At 35.8% G+C, this 19,625-nt stretch overlaps 1 protein-coding gene across 1 annotated transcript in view; it reads left to right on the forward strand.

The window, feature by feature from the left end:
* Positions 1 to 19,625, forward strand: part of LOC131038844 (uncharacterized) — a 210,206-nt gene that overhangs the window by 109,573 nt on the left and 81,008 nt on the right. Inside the window, exon 4 of the mRNA XM_059211237.1 lies at positions 13,394 to 13,478. Coding sequence (XP_059067220.1) covers positions 13,394 to 13,398 — 5 coding nt within the window. The 3' untranslated portion in view covers positions 13,399 to 13,478. The remainder of the gene's footprint in view (positions 1 to 13,393; positions 13,479 to 19,625) is intronic.

Raw genomic sequence — 19,625 nt, forward strand, 5'->3', positions numbered from 1 at the left:
GACTTCCGCCCAAGAGGACCTATAGAATCATCTTCTTTCCCAACCTTAATCTTAATGAGCTTGACACCATTATTCTTAAGCCAGATATTGGTATTGGCAAGAGCTGACTGAAATCTATCCAAGATAGAAGTGCCTTCCTTATGGGACCAGTGGATAAAGGGAAGTGGAGCCTCATCAACATTCTGATTGACAAACTCAGGATCAAGAACGTTGCCATCATCAATCATACCTTGTGGCACGTTCACGAGGTTTAGATCCACAATCTGTTCTGCAGTGAGTCGGCAGTAATCCATCTTGCGAATCTCCTTTTCGGTACGGAGATCAACCTAGATATCTTCTATCCAATGTACATGGACGAAGGTCTTTTTGATCTTCTCCTTCATGCCTTGGTAATCGAAATCAGCTCTAGGTTTGAATATTTTGAGTCTAATTTCCTGCAACTCGGTCTCCATAGCCCTGGCCTTGATTGAAGTCATTAGAGAATATTGACCAATCTTCAATGGGTTGTTGGAAGAAATACCCATGCCAACCTTGTGCTTAACTGACTGATGTGTATGCACAGCTATGATCTGCCTCCCCAATTCCATGAGAATAATCTTATTTGTTGGGTATCGTGGGAGCATGTAAGGCTGCCCGCCATAGCATCCAACTCTCATGTAGGTAAAAGTTGGAAATTGGAGAAACAAACAACCATATTCTTTCACCTTTTCCCATGCTTCATTTGAGACTCTTTTGTTCTTCAGGTTCTTGTCAAATTGACACAAATAATGACCAAAGAAAGCGTCCGGAACCCTTCTGAAATGAGACCTACTTGATCTTAGAGGCAACTGATCATAGTATTCCCAAACCGGTACAAGCATGTGGTCACCCTTGGTGGAAAGACCTGGGAAATGTCTAAGTGATGCAGCAATATACACGAGATATGAATTCATGTAGAAGGTGAAAGTAGTAGAGACGACTGCAAGTTGTTCACACAAAGCATCACTGATGATCTCACCCCAACAGATGTGCTGAGACTGCCTTATTAACATAATAAATTTGTACATTCAAGGTTCAAAAACATTGGAATGTTCCAATCCCATCATATGACTCAGAAGAGTAATAGTATCATCGATCTCATTCTTGAAATCAGATTGATATAACTTTGCCCATCTGGTAAGCGCAGTGCGAGGTTCATGAATCCATTTGTTGATATGACGCTTACAGTCTTTCTCCCTTTTGGCAAAGTATTCAGCTGCACTTTGCTTGGAGATCTCTATATAAATGGTTTCAGAAGGTATTTTGAAAACCCTCTCTATAGCTTCTGCATCCAGGCGAATTATCACTTCTCCATCATCATTTTTAATATAACTCGTGTCTCTTTATCAAAATGATGAGCACATGCTAGAACAAATTCCGGTTCTAGGGCAGCAACTGGAAAGGATGCGGCATGATGGATATGGCTGTCCAGCAACCGTTGCATATCCCCCTCCTTCGGATCTTCAATCCTTTGTATGAATTCGGACATGTCAACATGCCCTATCTCAGTATCCTTGATATGATCAAGGGAGGAGGAAACCTGTGACTGCGGAACTTCATTTTGGTATTTATCATACCTATATTTCATCTTTTTTGGAGTGGGAGATGATGATACATCTGTCATCTGGAAACAACTGGGAACGCTGCAATGTAAATCCAAGAGTATCAAGGCAACATCAAAGTCAGTATCTTTAGACATTTTCACTCCTCCAAATGGGAAAGTTCAACTTTCGTACTTTGGCTTTGTGAGAGGAAATATAAGAGGTAGAAAAATAAGCTTTTGACTTATTTCGGGTTTTGAAACATGTTTTGCAAGTACACAAGAGGGAAGTACAAACGTGCAATCGGGTTTTAAATTCCGAATGCAATTATACTTGCAAAACACGAAGCATGAATAAATGGAAGGAGAATGAATTTTCAGTTTGGAAGTTGGGAAGAACACATTTGCAATTGGTTTTCTAAATCCAAATGCAAACTTATTTACAAATTGAAAATCGAAGGAATGGACGAAAAAAAAAGGTATTTAGGCATGCGGGAAATGACGAAGATGATAAGTACGGATGAGGGAATTGGAAGCGGATAGGTAAAAATGAATTTCGGGAAGATCACTTGGAACTTTGTCATGCCAAAATGGGAAGAACTTTCAACTTGCAATCCGGATTTCAAAACCCGAAATTGGGAAGAACTTGATTTTTTTGTCATTGAAACTTGATTTTTGGACTAAAGAAGGTTAAGTCTTTGTCCAAAAAGGGAAGAACACATCTTGAGGTAAAACTTTTCACACTTGCAAATTTCTTTGCAAATTAGGAAGATTGCAAATTGGGAAGAGCACATTTTTCTTATCTTGAAACTTGATTTTTTGGACCAAAGAAGGTTAAGTCTTTGTTCAAAAAGGGGAAGAACACAAATTTTTCTCTTACTTGCAATCGGGTTTTTAAAACCCGAATGCAAGTAAAGGAGGAGAATTACAAAGGGAAGAACAACTTTACTTGACAAATTTCTTTGTAAAATGGGGAATTTCCTCTCATAAACCCGTTATGAACATGAACAAAACTAAAACTAAACAAGAAAATGCAAGGAAAGAAATAAGAAAGAAATACAAAAATAAAAATTACCTTTCAAGGTTGAGAAGAAATCCAAACTTGGAGAATCAACCCAACATGGAAGATGATGCCCTTTAAATAAAATTTACACAAAGGGAAAAACTTAGCCACGCATTGTGACAAAAGCAAAACCAATTTGTTATAAAAATGCCACGTAAAAATGCCAAGGAGATGGTTCAAAACTGATTTCATTCATCATTAAATACAAGACAAAGCAAAAACGATTTAGGAATGAAAGCATACCTTATAGGCAAAGAATGCATTATTGGCAAAAAATGTGACTGGTTTTTAGGGCCTTTTTGCAAATCCGAAACCAAAAATGCGCATAAAATGGTTTGATAAATGCTTAGAATCCAATGCATTTATGGCTGAGCCAAAAACGCCTTAGGAATAGATGGATTGAAACCCCCAAACCATGGCAAATCGCATAAATGTATGATTCAAAAAAAACGCTTTGAAGAAGACAAATGGTGAAAAAAAGGTTTAATGAATGCGTGGAAAATGGGTTTGAATCCTTCAAAGTTGCAGCAAATCCACACTTGGAAGGAATCCCTACATTTCCTCCAAAAAATTTGAACCCAAATCAGCTTGCAATGGCATGGAAGAATTTCGGGTTTTGGAAACAAAACAAGTTTTTCAAAATGTTCATATTTTTGCCACTAAGGCAAATTTCGGGTTTTAGAAAAAAAATTGCAAGTTAAATTACTTGTAATAGGGAAATAGAATTCCCTTTACAAGTGATTTCACTTGAAACATGTAAAGGGGTTTTAAAATCCCATTTACATGTTTTATTTTAACTTTATAAAAATAACTTTAAGTTATAAAGACATGTAAAGGGGTTTTAAAATCCCATTTACAAGTTTTATTTTAACTTAAAGTCAAACTACTGGTAATGGGGGTTTTAAAACCCTACAAGTTTTATAAAAACTTGCAGTTGGAGAAAAATTCCCCTACAAGCCTAAAAGCTTCAAGGGGGTTTTGAAAAACAAATTACTAGTTACTAGTAATTATCGAAAAATTCCCCTACATTGAAGCAAAAACATAGCAAACGGACTCGAAATGCGACGAAATTCGAAACGTAGCTTGGGGATGGATCAACGATCGATCTAGTCCAAGGATGGGGCGAATTTCTGCCTCGGGAAGTGTGCCATAGAGTAATTTTTTTCATTTTTTAACAAAAATTTCTATATGATAGTCCAATTTTTGAAATCAAAAATTGAGGACAACACTTATAAAGTCTTCATAAATCTGCTCACTATTTGGAAGGATATTACATTAAATTTAATTACATTTCACACCTCTCGCTTATCTCCTCTTATACTACTCCAACATACCTCTTCACCAAGAGAGTTAACCCTTCATTAATATGCAATATTTTTCATATCAGAATTATATATCTTTTATATCTCACTCACTCTCCTTTCGTTTTACTCCACACACCACAAATTTAATGTATATCTTCATCCTTCCATGAAGAGAGGCATCTCTTAGAAAAAGGACAACTCTTTGAATAGTAAAAATTTTCCTATTTTTTAGTAGCCATCCCCTAAAAAATGTCCTCCCAAAAAAATTGCCTTCAAACTGCATTCGCTTGTTCCCTACCATCTCTATTTTTAAAAACTTGGTTTAACATAGACTAATTGTAATCTGGACTAGGTGCGTTAAATAATGTAATGCTTTGACTATAATGAATGCTTTGGGCTTGACATGCATTGAATCCTTGGGCAAGTTTTATTGATTGGAATCCAAGGCAATACCTTTGGTAGGGAAGCTCAAGGATGTTGAAGTAGCTTTGGTGGATTGTCAAGAGAAAAGAATCATAATGACAATATTAGTAGTTGACATTCCAATCAGCTATGGAACGCTCTTAACTAAGAGATTTTGTAAAGACATGGGCAAAGAGATCCAACTCGGTTTGTCTTCTTCTATGATTTTGGTGAAGGGAAACAAAGCACATCTTGAACTAGCTCTTAAGTTTGTTATTAACCCTAAGAAGCTCTATTTTTTAGCCTTCTTCTGCTAGTTAAATGTCGGTAAATCCTCAAGTTTGCATCAATTATAAGTCATTTATTTCCCCCCTAGTCGGCTTATAAAAATTGTCTTGTCTTGGGTCTTTTCACCTAATAATTCTGTAAGAGAAAGACAAGTAAAAGAGAAAATTGATAAGCTTCTTTTCCCGCATACAGTTTTGATCGGCTTCTTCATAGCAAAAGTATGCTTCAAAATTGGTAAACTCACTAGAAAAGTGTGCCTAACTAAGGGAGATTGATAAGTTGTCAAGCTTGGTGCTGAACCCAAGATTGGCAAACTCAACTGAAAAGTGTTGCAAGGGTAGAAGATGTGGCAAGGATAGGTCATATTTCCACCAAGATGGAAAAGAGGTGAAAAGATTACATTGGGAGCTAAAAGAAAGCATCCAAACCATTTTGAAAACACTTGTAAACAAAGGAAATGCCTAAATTAGTTGTTTGGCACTAAAGTGGAGTGGCTTAGCCATTATAAAATCGTGCCCAAGGAAAAATTTGTTAGATGCAAGTATACATTCTGCCCAACAAAAAGATTTAAGTGAATTTCGTAATAGGCATGGTTTTGTAGTGGCCTAACCCATGAAAAATGGCACTCAAAGGATGGTCGAACAATCAGTAAATTATGCTCTCTTTAAAAACATGAAATGCCAATATATAGGCACACTATTATATTGGCCTTGCCAAAAGAAAATGGTGCTCAAGGATGGAAAACCAATCCGTGATTTGTACACAACCAAAAAATATGAAGGTAACTCATTTTAGGCACTAAAATGGAGAGGTTTAGTAATGGGAGAGGTCCACACAAGAAAAGAAGGAAAACGTGAGGGAAAATTCTACCTAGTGTAAAATGGTCCAATTCAAGTGTTGTGTGCTGAAATGAAGTGGATTAGCTAGTGAAATGTTGCACGAAGTTATGATAGTAGTAAAAAATTGCATGATAGTTAGTTTGAATCAAGCTTGAAAAACTCGGATTTTGCAATAACTCGGCAAGGCCAAAAAATTTTAAAAACTTGGGACTCGCCAAAACTCGGCAAAACTCTGCAACTTTATCGAACATTTGAAAATACATTTTTTTTTTATATATAATTCAAAAACACACATTTACACCAAATTTGTATAACATATATGATTTCCATGATATATAAATCAAATTTTTTTGGTAATACATAGCAACAAATGCAAGTATCATAGCATAAACTAAAAATCAAGTGCAACATATGAATAAGAGTTCAATACATATCAACGTATCATAGTGACAGTCTCATAGAGTTATAGAGTCATAGAACACAAAACAAGAACCTTTGAAATTCTGATTACATATCAAGTTCAAAGTTTGGTATCAATGAAAATACGAAATCATAAATTGCGTCTACGACTAAAGCTCAAAACAGATTGTGGCCGCTGGGTGGGTGGTGCTGAAGTAGTGGCAACATCCTCAACACTAACAGGTGCCTCTGCTGCATGATCAACCTCCTGCTCCTCCTCACGTGCTGCCACTTCCACATCCCATTCCTCTCCTGCCCTCTCCAACTTACTCAGCTGCTCATTAGTAAGGAATGGATCCAAATCATTATCAACATCATCAGGAGAAGCAACCCATTCTGCTGCATATGGATCAATGTCATCCAAGTCAAGTGCTTCATGTGAATCTTGCCCTAGCACCTTCTTCTCATGTAATCGAATGTTGTACCGCACATAGACAAGATCATTCAAGCGTTGTTGAGTCAACCTATTGCACTTTTTTGTGTGGATGTTCTCAAAAACACTCCAGTTGCGCTCACAACCAGAAGCACTACAAGGCTGTGATAATATGTGGATGGCAAGCTTTTGAAGATTAGGCGTTGTGGCACCATAATCTTCCCACCACAAATCTGCAAGGATACAAAATGTGATTTATAACTTGTAAAGATTTCAATAATCTTAAAGAGAGAAATAAATGGTAAAAATTAAACATATGTTTTTTTTTACCTGGTCGTAAGGTGGCTCTCCTACGTTTGCAATCAGGTGAAGAAAACAATTCCCCTAAGGCCTTCTTATAACTCTGCAACTCATCAAGTATCAGGTCTCGAAGGATCTCATCATCAACTAATCTCCGAATGCATGTGTCAAGGCCAATTCTAACCTCTGCATCTGCTCTGAAACTCGGAGAGTAAAAAAACTTGGGATTCAAGAAGTAGGCAGCAGCATGAATATGTTGGTGGAGTTGATGGTTCCACCTCCAATCAATTATGCGCCATATGGGTTCGTACTTGGTCTTGTTTGACCCATACAAGTGTTGAATCGCCTCTTTGGCCTTATCCATGGCCTCATATAGATACCCCATGGAGTTATGATCCCCATCCACTATTCGTATCACCCTCACCAACGGTTCCGACACCTAGATATAAAAAATCTAACAAAATCAGCAGATTGAAATATTAGAAAATTAAATAATAAATCATCAATTAAAGTTTCAAAACTTACATTGATGATCTCCTCCACTATCTTGGCAAAATTAGTATCAAAAATGGCAATCACAACCTTCTTTGCTTCAGGCTTTGTAGCATAAGGACTCCCCAACCATCTTTCACTCACGAACATCCGCTTCAGGTTGGGCAATGTAGCAAGTATGCTCTGCAAGGTGAGGAAATTGGTAGCAAAGCGTGTGACCCCCGACCGCACAAGATCTTTACCTTCAGTGTGCTCTCTCATAAGATTCAGGACCCATGTGTGATTGTAGATGTATTTGGTGATATTCCTTCCATCTTCAACCACTTTCTTTACCCAACTTAGTTTCCCTATGTCCTCAAGGAGCAAGTCAAGACAATGGGCATCACAAGGGCTCCAAAATAATGTCGGATGTCTAGCCATTAGAAGTTTGCCGGCTGCCACATATGCAGCTGCATTATCAGTCACAACTTGGATGACATTCTACACTCCCACATCCATCACCATCTCATCCAACATGTTGCACAAGGTCTCCGCATTCTTCACTTCATTGGAGGCATCAATTGATTTTAAAAATACTAACTGTCCTCCTGAAGCAACTAGAAAGTTGATGAGTGTCCTATTCCTACCATCTGTCCATCCATCAGAAAGAATGGTGCAGCCATTCTTTTCCCAAATAGTCCTTTGCTCTTCCACTAATGCATGAGTGTTTTGGACCTCATCCTGCAATAACGGTCCACTTACCTCGTAACGGATTGGGGATTTGAACCCCTTACCTGCCACAGTCAACGCAGTGACCAATTGGTCCCAAGATGGACTAGAAATAGCATTGAACGGAACATCGTTGTAGATAAAAAATCTAGCACACGCCACCTTGGCTTGTTGGTGAGCCTCTTTATTCCATGCAGTGCCAAGCAATCCAGGTTGTGCACCAGGAGTGTTACGTGGAATAAAGAAGTTTTCCATGTTGCTGTCCAAAGTTCCCTTTGCTCGTATCCGTGGCCCAAGGGAAGAACCAGATGTCGCCACATCTGTATGTGACCCTATGGAACTCAAATCTGCCCTTGGGGCTGCCATTGCCTCTGCTGTTCTCTTTTTTGTTGCCTTCCTTTGATCATATGCTTCAAGCGTTGCTATTGCATCTCTCGTAGCCTCTTCAGTACATTCCGTACAGCTTGTGGTATCTCGGCATTGAATTTTTGCAAGGTGATATTTGAACCTATTATGCCACCTTTTACAATTTTTTTGCAATGGTTGCAAGAAACATCTCCTCGTTTTGGACCTGGTCTCCCATGTTTCCAACAAGGGTCTCTCTTTTTGCCACCAACTTTAACTGTAGAAGCTGAATCCATTTTCTTTCAAAAAGATGTGGAAAAGAACCTAGCAAAAGAGAGACAACATTTAGAGATAAATAACATTGTTACCAAAAAAAATCACGAACATCCAAAAATTACAATGACTGTATAACTGTATTTTATTTACAGTCATCTATTAATAGATGACTATCTAAAATTAAAATTTTTAATTGGTTGTGTATTTTTTTAAGTTTTTAACTTCAAATTTAAATTTAAATGAAATACTTTAATACACGTTGACATTACACAGTTGACAGTCATTTCAAATGACTATGAGTATGTATTACACAGTCATTTCACAATTGACTGTGTAATACACAGTCATTAATTACAATGTACATTAATGATTAATGTATTACACAGTCATCAGTCATTTGAAAATGACTATGTATTACACAGTCATTTCAAATGACCGTGTATTACACAGTCATCAGTCATTTGAAAATGACTGTGTATTACACAGTCATTAGTCATTGGAAAATTTGAAATGACTGTAATGACTGTGTATTACACAGTCATTTCAAATGACTAATGACTGTGTATTACACAGTCATTTGAAAATGACTGTGTATTACACAGTCATTTGAAATGACTGTGACTGTGTAATGATGAGTGATGACTGTGTAATACACAGTCATTTGAAATGACTATGATTGTGTAATGATGACTGTGTAATACACAGTCATTTGAAAATTTGAAATGACTGTGTATTACACAGTCATTTGAAAATTGAAATGACTGTGACTGTGTAATGATGATTGTGTAATACATAGTCATTTGAAAATTTGAAATGACTGTGTAGTACACAGTCATTTGAAAATTGAAATGACTGTGACTGTGTAATGATGACTGTGTAATACACAGTCATTTGAAAATTGAAATGACTGTGACTGTGTAATACACAGTCATTTCAAATGACTGTAATTACTAATGATTGTGTATTACACAGTCATTTGAAATGACTGTGACTGTGTAATACACAGTCATTTTCAAATGACTGTGACTTTGTAATGATGAATGTGTAATACACAGTCATTTCAAATGACTGTGTATTACACAGTCATTCGATTAAAATTTAAAATGACTGTGAATTCGAAATAAAACAATACAAAAAGATACCTGGTCGCGCGTGCAAATGCAAACAATACACAGTCATTTTGACTGTGTAATACACAGTCATTTCAAATGACTGTGTATTACACAGTCATTCGATTAAAATTTAAAATGACTGTGAATTCGAAATAAAACAATACAAAAAGATCACGAATAAACAAGTAAAAACCTGGTCGTGTGTGCAAATGCAAACCCTACTGGAAATCGCGTGGCGTTTTTTGCCTTCCGGAGTCGCGCGAAATGGAATAAAGACTTAGGTTTTTTTTTTGCCTGCGACTTAAGTCGCATTTTTCTCGCGTTTTGTGCTGCGTTTTCGGGTGGGTTTTGGCGATTAACGGCGAGTATTTGTCAAAAAAATCGCGGCGACTATATGAAAAAATCGCGCCGAGTATTTCCGCGATTAACTCGCGCGCCATTATGGATCGCGATTACTCGCGAGTTTTTTAATGGCTCGCCGAGTTTTGCAAGCCTGGTTTGAATGCCTTTAGCAACAGAGATCTTGGTTATATTTCCAATCATGGAGAAAAGGGAAGAGCAGCCCAAAGCATCCAAAAGCCACCCATGGACAAGGGTTTCTTGATTTCAGCGCCCACAGATAAAGCAAGGTTCTTTTCCCTTTTCTCGAAAGGAGTATATCAATCAAGGATTAAAAGCACTACACTTGATGCGATAGTTTGAAGACAATTTTACAAGGTCTGAAGTCATGATGGTTAAAGGTTTTCATTGCATCAAGGAAATAAATTGGTTGAGTATCTAGCTGGATTATAGGATTAATGGCGACAAGGGATGGTTGTGTTACAACTTTGCACAAACCCTATGACTTAATCATGTGCTGGTGCTTTCTTGAAATGCCAAGATGTTCATCATGGTGCCCAAGTGGAAGATTCAATCAAGTTTTTGTTGAGGTCAAAACGCTTTCAACAATTTTAGGATTGGTAGAGGAAAAGCTTTCAACAAGTTTAGAAGATCCAAACATATTTACAAGTCACAATTAAGCCATGAGTTTTCAAGAAGTTTCATTGGCTCCAAGTAATAGTTTTCCAAGATCCAGCCAAATTTGCAAGCCATGGTTATTTTAGATTTTTGAAAATAATTGAAGTGACAATTGTTGACATTTTTGAGAGATAGTTGTGAACCTATTATTAGGTTTTTATTTTAAGTGTTTGTTTTAGAATTAGTTTTCTCTAAAATATGTTTTATTGTCTTTTTCCAATGTTATACAATTATTTTATCCGTAAAAGTTTATTCTTGAGAATTTATAAATAAGTGCTTTGAGAACATAATTTGTGATGAGAGTTGGTGGTAGGATTATGTTGCAAAACTTTCCATTCAAACCTTGAAGTTGAATCAATGTGTTCTATTGTGAGAATTTGATTACTAATAAAAGGATCTGTGTTTAACTTTGAGTAGCACCTAGTTTTGTTCTACAAGTTGCTTTGTATGCTTCTAATAAGTTAGTTAATCTTGCATTACATTTTTACTATTAGTTAAGTGTTCCTTTTGTTTAAAGTAATCCTATTGTTGATATGAATCTATTGATCTTTGCTTCGATGAGTCTATAGTATTATTGTTTAGTTGCATAACAAGAAATCCACATGGTGAGATAATGAACTTTAAAGTCTTATGCTATAACTTTTGACATTAGAAAGATAGGTCGAGTTTGCTTTTGAGCATTTTGTTTCCATTCAAATGCTAGATGATAAAATTATAATGTGCATAAATAGTGAGCTCGTTTATTGTTTAGGCTTTAGTAGTAGTTTAGATTAGGAAGCTTCCTCCACAAATCGAAAGAGAGGATTTTCTCATAATGTTCTGGTTCAAGTTATCCTAGGAAGGACAAATTAAAATGCTAACCTTTCTCAAACCATTGTTCAGAAGTTGGAGATCCAGGAGAAAATTTTCTATTTGAAAGAGCTAGACTAGGGACTTATGTGATGATGACTGTGGAAGAAATTCGAAGCACCAAACCTATTTGTCCATAATGGAAGACAGAATCCAATGAGCGAGATGATGATCCAATTGTTTCTACTAAGCTAAAAGGCTTTGGCTGCACCAACAGTAAATATGAATCAACTGATTACTTTTCTACATTTGGATGTTCTTTGATGAAACCACAAAAGACAAGACATAAGAAATAACATAGTTAATTGAAAACAATATTTTGTTTGAAGATATAGCTTTAGAGGAATATGTTATGTCAGAATTGAAGAAAGAGGAGTCATTAATAGATCTTATTATTTCTTCTTTTCTTGCAACTAAGGATAAAATTGCTTTAAAGTAGTACTTTTTGAGATATTTTATTCTTCATAAATTCTTAAAAGCTACCCTTCTCCCATTTAAGGTCATATAGATACAATTAAATATTAAGTGTAGAATGCTTTGAGATTCCAAGGGCTGAGTGGTTTGGTGAATTTGAATTTTTATGAGGCTTGTAAAGAGAACCTTGGTAAGGCGAGGGTAGGCTATGTGTGTCTGATTGCAGTCATAGCTTTTTGTTAGGTTGCCTTATAATGCAAAATGGGTAGCACTACTTGCAGGTCTCAAAGCTATCTATGAGGCAAGTTATTGTGATGTGGAAGCTGAAGGGGACTCTTAGATTGTTGTCGATGGGGTGATAAAAAGGCATTGCTTGAATTGGAAATTGAATGTAATTTCAGAGGAAGTTAGATATCGGTGCTCAACATTCAGCTCCTTCCAGTTAGCTCATTGTTATCTTATCCAAAATAAAACTATGGATTTTAGTGCTAATCAAGGTAGTTTTCTTCAAGACTTTTCTATGATAGAAAGTAAGGACATTAATTATTGGGCTAATTTGGCATTTCTAGTAGAGAACAGGTTGCTATAAGGATTTAAGGAAGTGTGTTGTTCATTATGACTAGTTAAGTTGGGGATGGTATTCCAATTGTTTCAAGTGGTTGATGTCTTCTTGTACGAGGTAGTATTTGGCTAGAGGTCGTGGAAGTGATTGTTCATAATGTTGGGTGGTGTCATTCTATTGTTTATTATGTTGTGTTGGAGTTTTTTTCTATTAATTGTTGCTGTGTTTGGTTTGGTTTGGATGTTAAAAAGGAGAGAAATGGTCCCTTTGAATGGTTCAAACCCTCCTTTCTAGGATAACTATTGTGTAGTCAGAGTTCAAGAAAAAATACATCTAACTATATAATAAGAATCTTCTTTATGTCATATTCTCTCTACAATGGTGAATATCATTTGTTATATGGGCAGATTGGGAATGACAATTATGCTGGTCACAAGGATAGGTATGGCCATCGTGTTTATTTCTTCAGTGAATAGACTTGGGAAAAGGAAGATCTGATAGATTGGTAGATATTTCCACTGTGCTACTTCTTACTCTGAGCATGACAAGTCATGTTTCCACTTTGTTCAATTTTTATTCACCCTTACCTGATTTTTCTTATTATTGTTGTTATTTACCTTGATAACATAAGGTTGAAGCTCAGTTTTTTGTTTATCTGTGCAATCATTAAGTTCTCCATCATGAAGTTCATATTTCAACTAAAAAGATAATATACGACCCTAAAACAGATAACTATAGAAAGTTTATTAACAGTAGATCTGTGATGGCTCTTGTAGAGGTTTAGTTGTTGATTTGCATTCATTTCATGGACTAAACTTTATCAACCATAAGAACATTTATTAGAATATGGTTTTATTGCAATATCATCTATTAGATTATGATTTTAGTGTTCTACTCTATTAATTATTATTTTTTGATTGGTCATATTCTATTAATTATTTTTAGAGATGAATCATTAATTGATTTGTTTGCATTTGATATTGTGTGTTATTCTTCATTGGACATGAAATATTTCATGTGTGCTACAATTAGGCTAAGCAGACCTTCCCTCAGAAGATTATTTCAGTTTTATCAAGAGTGGAGAATGCTATCAGTGCATCTGAATACTGCGCAGAAGGTATAATAACGTGTCCATTTTTTGGATTTTTGGTTAGCCTCTTTATCTATTGTGATGTAAATGTGCTCTAGATATCATCATTTATGTTGCAATTTCTGAGTATATGCATTTTTAGTATAGATGATGCTCAAGTTTTCTTATAGACATGCTATCAATGACATCATTATATTATAACTGAAATGGATTCCTTATTGCTTCTAATCACTGGAAAACCTTTTAATTGCCATGTCATGATGTGTTGGGTTACTTTGCTTTAGGAATAATGATACTCAATATTGCAATTTTGTAGTGTTAATACTAGGTACATTAAATCCTAGCAGTCTAGTGTTAAAATGTAGGTAACTAAAATGTCTGCTGCTTATATATGTACAACTGTAGAATCTAATAGATGGCCCCTTGTGATAATGATGTACTCTTTCTTCTGTTAACTATTTTATCTTGTGTATGCAAATGCTCTGAAGTCACTAGTGGTATCATAGTTGATCTGTAATCAGGGTGTATATTTCTTTCCTTGCTTTATCAACATGAATCTAAAATGCTCCAATCTATAAAAGACTAATAAAATTGTTGTCCTAGAAATGAAGTTTTCTCAACAAAACAGCATCATGAAAGAGAATAAAACGGTAAAAGAGTAAGTATGACATGAAAATGAAGTGTAATGCAAAATCTGAACTAGAGAAACCAATGTGAAAATTCTACAAGAGTGATATCTACTCCCTCAAGCCTCAATCTCCAAATGCTGATTACAAGGTTTACTCCTTCCTTGAGACCTTCATGGACAACTTAGAATGTGATTTGATATCCATGCAACTATAACAGATAAAAAAGACTATTCTCAGTCCTTCCACCTACACTAACATTTCTACAAGGGTTTTAGATTGCTCTCAAATGCACAGTTAGAGATTACTAACATGAAAGGATCCCCTACCACAATCAATAATGGAAATGTTATGGCTTGCTCTTTGGTTACAAGCAGAGTTCCATGGAAATAAATACAATATTAGATACAAACAAAGTACGATTGGCAGGTATGAAAAATTTCAAGAATCCATGATGCAAATACAATTAGATTTGGCAATTACAAAAATATAAATACATCCAATTGTTTATACATCTAAGGGTATAGAACACACACATATGTATGTTTTTATATTTTAATTTCTAATATTTATAATATATTTTGTTTTTGATTAAGGCAAAAGCAGGTTTTGAGGGGACCCGAAACCCCATACAACAGGTTTTAAAGGGACCCGAAATGCTCAGATTTTACCAGGATCTGGAACCCATAATACAACGCTTCTAAGAGGAATAATCATGAAAAAACAGCAGCCCAACTACAACCATGACAGGAAAGGACAGCGGCAATCACATGCCCAAGGGTTTATAATATATTTCGTTTGTATTGATTTATATATGTATGTGCATCTATATATGTTTGTGTAAACTTTTTTTAATGTTTTTGCAAAATTAGAATGCTTTTCCATAATCCTTAAATTGCATATGGGACTGAATTATATGTTGTACCTAGTCATTTTTGTATATAATCCATATATAGGCTCCTCCATGGATAGATATGCAGTGAACCATGGGAACGTGTTCCACAACCCTCCCCCCCCCCCAAAAAAAAAAAACCCTGCGTTTCTGGGATGGGGATGTCTCTGGGATGCAAGGACGGGGCATCCCCTCGCTGTCCCTCCACTGCCACTGGGACATCCAGATATCTCTGGGATGTATTGGGGATGCCCTGGCATCCCTTGAGCATCTTGAAGATGGCTGGAAATCTCCTGTCCTAGGACATGAGAAAGAGAATTTAAAAAAAAAATGGTGAAAATGGAATCCTTCCTTCAAGTCAATCGCATTCTCTTCATCAAAATATATACGTGAAATATAACATTTAAGTACAAGTCAAACTTATAATTTAAGTTATATTTCATGTATATATTGGCAGGATGTTTGAAGGTGGTTTTAGATCTCTAGGACGTATAATGCAGATTTTAGGTTTTAAAAGATTTATAAATTTTCAGATAGTCAAATTTCATTAATTAGCAAGCTCCTATGAGCATTTTCTCACTTTCTCACTTGCTTTATCTCTTGTGAACTCTAGACCTATCTCTTTCCCTATCACTCTTCCTTTCTCCCCTCTCTTTACCTCTCTCTATCTCACTCTCTTATCTCTCTCTCCCCGGATCTAGACCTGTCTCTCTGCATCTCTCTCTCAGCCTTTGACTCCTACACGGGGTGCTACCCTCAACCTTGTTTTGGTCTTGTCCCCAAACCTCCTTGAAACTATAAACCTAAGCATGTAATAGGCCAATGATGAATCATGATCATAAAAATCTACATAATACCTATCCCTTGGTTGCAAATATCTATATCTTTCATTGACAGTTCTTATACTTATTCCTTGCACATCTTTTTATAACTAATTTTTCAACTACTATATGTATTTGTGCCACCCCCCCACCATCGTCCCCAAACTTAGGCCCTTTGTATCCTCGTCCCCAAAACCCGCCTCCACATCCCCCATCTCCCCGTCCTGAAACTCCGTGGAACGTTGTAGATATGGTATCCATGTTATATTTAGGAATATAATATTTGTATTTGGCATCCAATATGGGAGGGGAAATATCTAGCAACTCTAGTTACAAAAGAAATCTATAGAAGCAAGACATCCCCAAAAGTTCCAAGTAATACCCACTTCTTTGTTCTTGGCGTTGCTTCCATCTTTTGATTGTAGGTGATAGGTTTTACTTAGACTATTGATGAACATGCCACCTATATAATATTTGATATTTATAGATTCGATTATGATGTAACTTGCTAGCAATGGCTAGTTTTAGCTATTGGGATGTCCTAAGTGTTCGAATAACCAAGGTGGCTTCCCTAAAGTATCCACCTCAATGTTCTCACGACCTCATGACCTTTTGCCTGTAGCAAGATGCTTTAGCCAATCGAGCGAGGGCCCCAACCCCTTCAAAACATATAGTTATTAATATATTCAAATTTGTTTACATATTTAAATATCAATGCAGAAATATTAATATTTTTTATGTTAATAAAATTTATTATTAATAATAGAGATGTATTTAAATAAATTATTAATATTACTATTATTTAAAAAAGATTAATAGTTATGTAAATTAATCTTTAATATTTAATTATTATTTTTAATATTTTATAATATTATATATTATATTTAACTTTATTTAATATATATAATCATAGATGCAAGACTCACAGAGCACTTGACGAGTTTTTGTGCTCTGCAAGTTTTTCCCTGAAAAAAATCGCAGTTTTTCCCTAAAACTCAGCAAAAACTTGGGTGCATAAAAAAGAGAGGTCTAAATGCGTCAAAAAATATCTAATTTTTTTTTCTTCAAGTCAATCTCATTCCTTCATCAAAATATATACTTTAAAGTTATATTTCATGTATATATTGACAAGATGTTTGAGAGTGGCTTCAGATCTCTAGGAGTTATACTGAAAATTTTAGGTTTTAGAAGGCCTTGTAAATTTGATTGACTTAGTCAAATTTCAGTAATCAGTAGGCTCCTATCAGCATTGTCTTTCTCTCTCTATCTCACCCACTTTATCTGCCATGAATTCCAGACCTAGCTCTCTCCCTATCACTCTTCCTCTATCCCCTCTCTCTACCGCTCTCTATCTTACTCTCTCCTCTCTCCCCCAAGATCTAGACCTATCTCTCTACCTCTCTCTCCTTCACCTTAGACCCCTACGAGGGGTGCTACCCTCAACCTCATTTTGGGGAGGTGGAGGAGCCACAATGGACTCCTAGGACTAGACCCCCTAGTTCTACCTCTCCCCTAGTTTTCACTAGAGCTGGGAAGAGGAAGATGTAAAATGTTTTGATGTAGTATTTACTTTTAGTTTTACGAAAAACAATTTGCTATTTTCATTTTGTTTCAGACTATCAGCCATCAACATTCCACATGAGGATGCCATTTTGTACCCAATGTGCATTTAAATCAATCAAATATAACTAGATTTATCTTGTTTCTTTTATGTACTCATTTATTAACTCATTGGATGCATCTCCTCATTGAATTTTCAAGAAAAAAATGTTTCTAATGAAATTTAAGCAATTTTATAAGTTGTCTGAGTTTTCTGCCTTGCCCGAGTTTTTCAACTATATATATATATATATATATATATAAAATTTTAAGTGCTTGGTAAAATTTTTAACATGACCGATGACGTTGGTAGAACATGCCCTTTGGCCCCATGTGAAAGGCTTTTGACCCGAAGCTATGAATCGGTGAGGTCACAAGCAGGGGACCTTATCCCCAATTATCAAAGTTGAGACTCAAACCCACGAGCACATTGGACCATCGAGGCACAAGCTTGCAATCGCAATGGCCTAGCGAGGGTTTGAAACTTAGTGGCCACAACAACAACACCACTTAACCAACACATTATGGGAAGAACCCCTAACTTTATTAAATATTATTATACATTAAGAATATAAGGAAATACCAAATTTGTATACTAGGTCTTATATTATTGATTTGGGGCTCTAAATATGTATATATTTTTTATTTTTATATGTTTTTGTATGGACGAACCAAAAACGAATCCAACCCCCAATTTTTTTTTGAGTGAACCCACAAATCTGAACCTGAAAACTTACAAGGACAGGTAATTTGGATTAATAGAATTGTTGCCCCTTAAGAATTGCGATTCCTTTTCACAAAGAAAAATAGATGCAATATTCAAACCTCACCAATATTTGTCCTTGTATGTGTAATGTCCCCATTTTGCGAGCATCAGAGTTTGTAAGAATTAGCCTATCATTTGACCCTCGTAGGCTAACAATTATTGATAGAGGGCCTCTTGTGGCAGTTATTTGGTGATTAGAGACATTACTCTTCAGCTGGATTCAGGTTTTGGCCTTTGCACAGGTTTTTTGACTCAGATTGGCACACTTACTATTTATAGTAAGTTACTATTTTGGGAGAGTCAGGGTTCCTATTAACAGAAAGACACCTGAGCAGAGCTTATTGGCAGTGTCGACCTTGATTGGGCCTTTGCAGCTATTTCTAGACTCAGTTCCACATACTTACTATTTATAGTAAGTCACTATTCAGGGTTTCTATTTTTAGACAGGCATCCAATCACATGGAGAACAGGGAGAGTCGACTCCTGGCTCAGACGGTTTAGCAATCAGATAAGTACATCAAGAGATATTAAAGTTTAAGTGACGTAAAGTGATTTATTTAATATTTTAATATTATTATAAAGTTCTAAAGTAATTTTATAATAATAAAGTCACTTTAATATAATAAAGTGTGTTAAGTGAATAATTTAATGTGGGAATAAATCTTTTATCCCACATTGGCCAGGAAAGTGTTCAAGCTCTCATAAGAAAGAATAAAAAGGGACTTAAGAGCTCATTTTTATATCATCCATCCAGAAAATTGATATTTGTTTGTTATGAACTTGGGAGAAGAAGCCAAGGGTTTCTGATTCAGTCAGCCATTGGAGAGCGACAATTCTTCAGTGTTGCAACCATTTGAGGTGGTGAAATATCCACTGAATTTGGCATTTCAGGAGAGCTTCATTCTGGAGTTCTATTTGGGCTTTAAAAAGAAGGCAAGACATTTAGGGCATGCAGATTTTCGAATATATATTAATTGCAGACCTACAGTTTCATTTGGCAGCCATTAAAAATCAGAATTGAAGCAATCATTTCAAAATACAATTGCTGCTACAGTACCCGCGCTACAGTAAACGCTACAGTACCGCCGTACGGACTGCTACAGTGCCGCGTGAACAGTACCGCGTGAATAGTGCCGCCGTACGGATTGCTACAGTACCGCGTGAACAGTAATTTTTTCAAAAAAATTTAAAATTTGCAGTTGGCAGATTTTTTTCAACTACTGGGACAGCAAAAATGAGGTTTTTATCTTACATTGTAATGAATTTGTTTTCCAGGCATATTGGCCATAAAACAGAACAAACATTCCCTTGATAGTTTCGTAAATTAATTCCAGCAGTAATATTATTGTTCCAGTATTATTTTAAGCATAGGAGTTTATTCCAGTATTGTTTCATTGCTCATTATTACCAAAAAAACACAAAAAAATCTATAAACATTCAAAAACCAAAACGAATTCAAATCTATTGCAT

This window comes from Cryptomeria japonica, chromosome 9, assembly GCF_030272615.1.
Source record: "Cryptomeria japonica chromosome 9, Sugi_1.0, whole genome shotgun sequence".
NCBI lineage: Eukaryota > Viridiplantae > Streptophyta > Pinopsida > Cupressales > Cupressaceae > Cryptomeria > Cryptomeria japonica.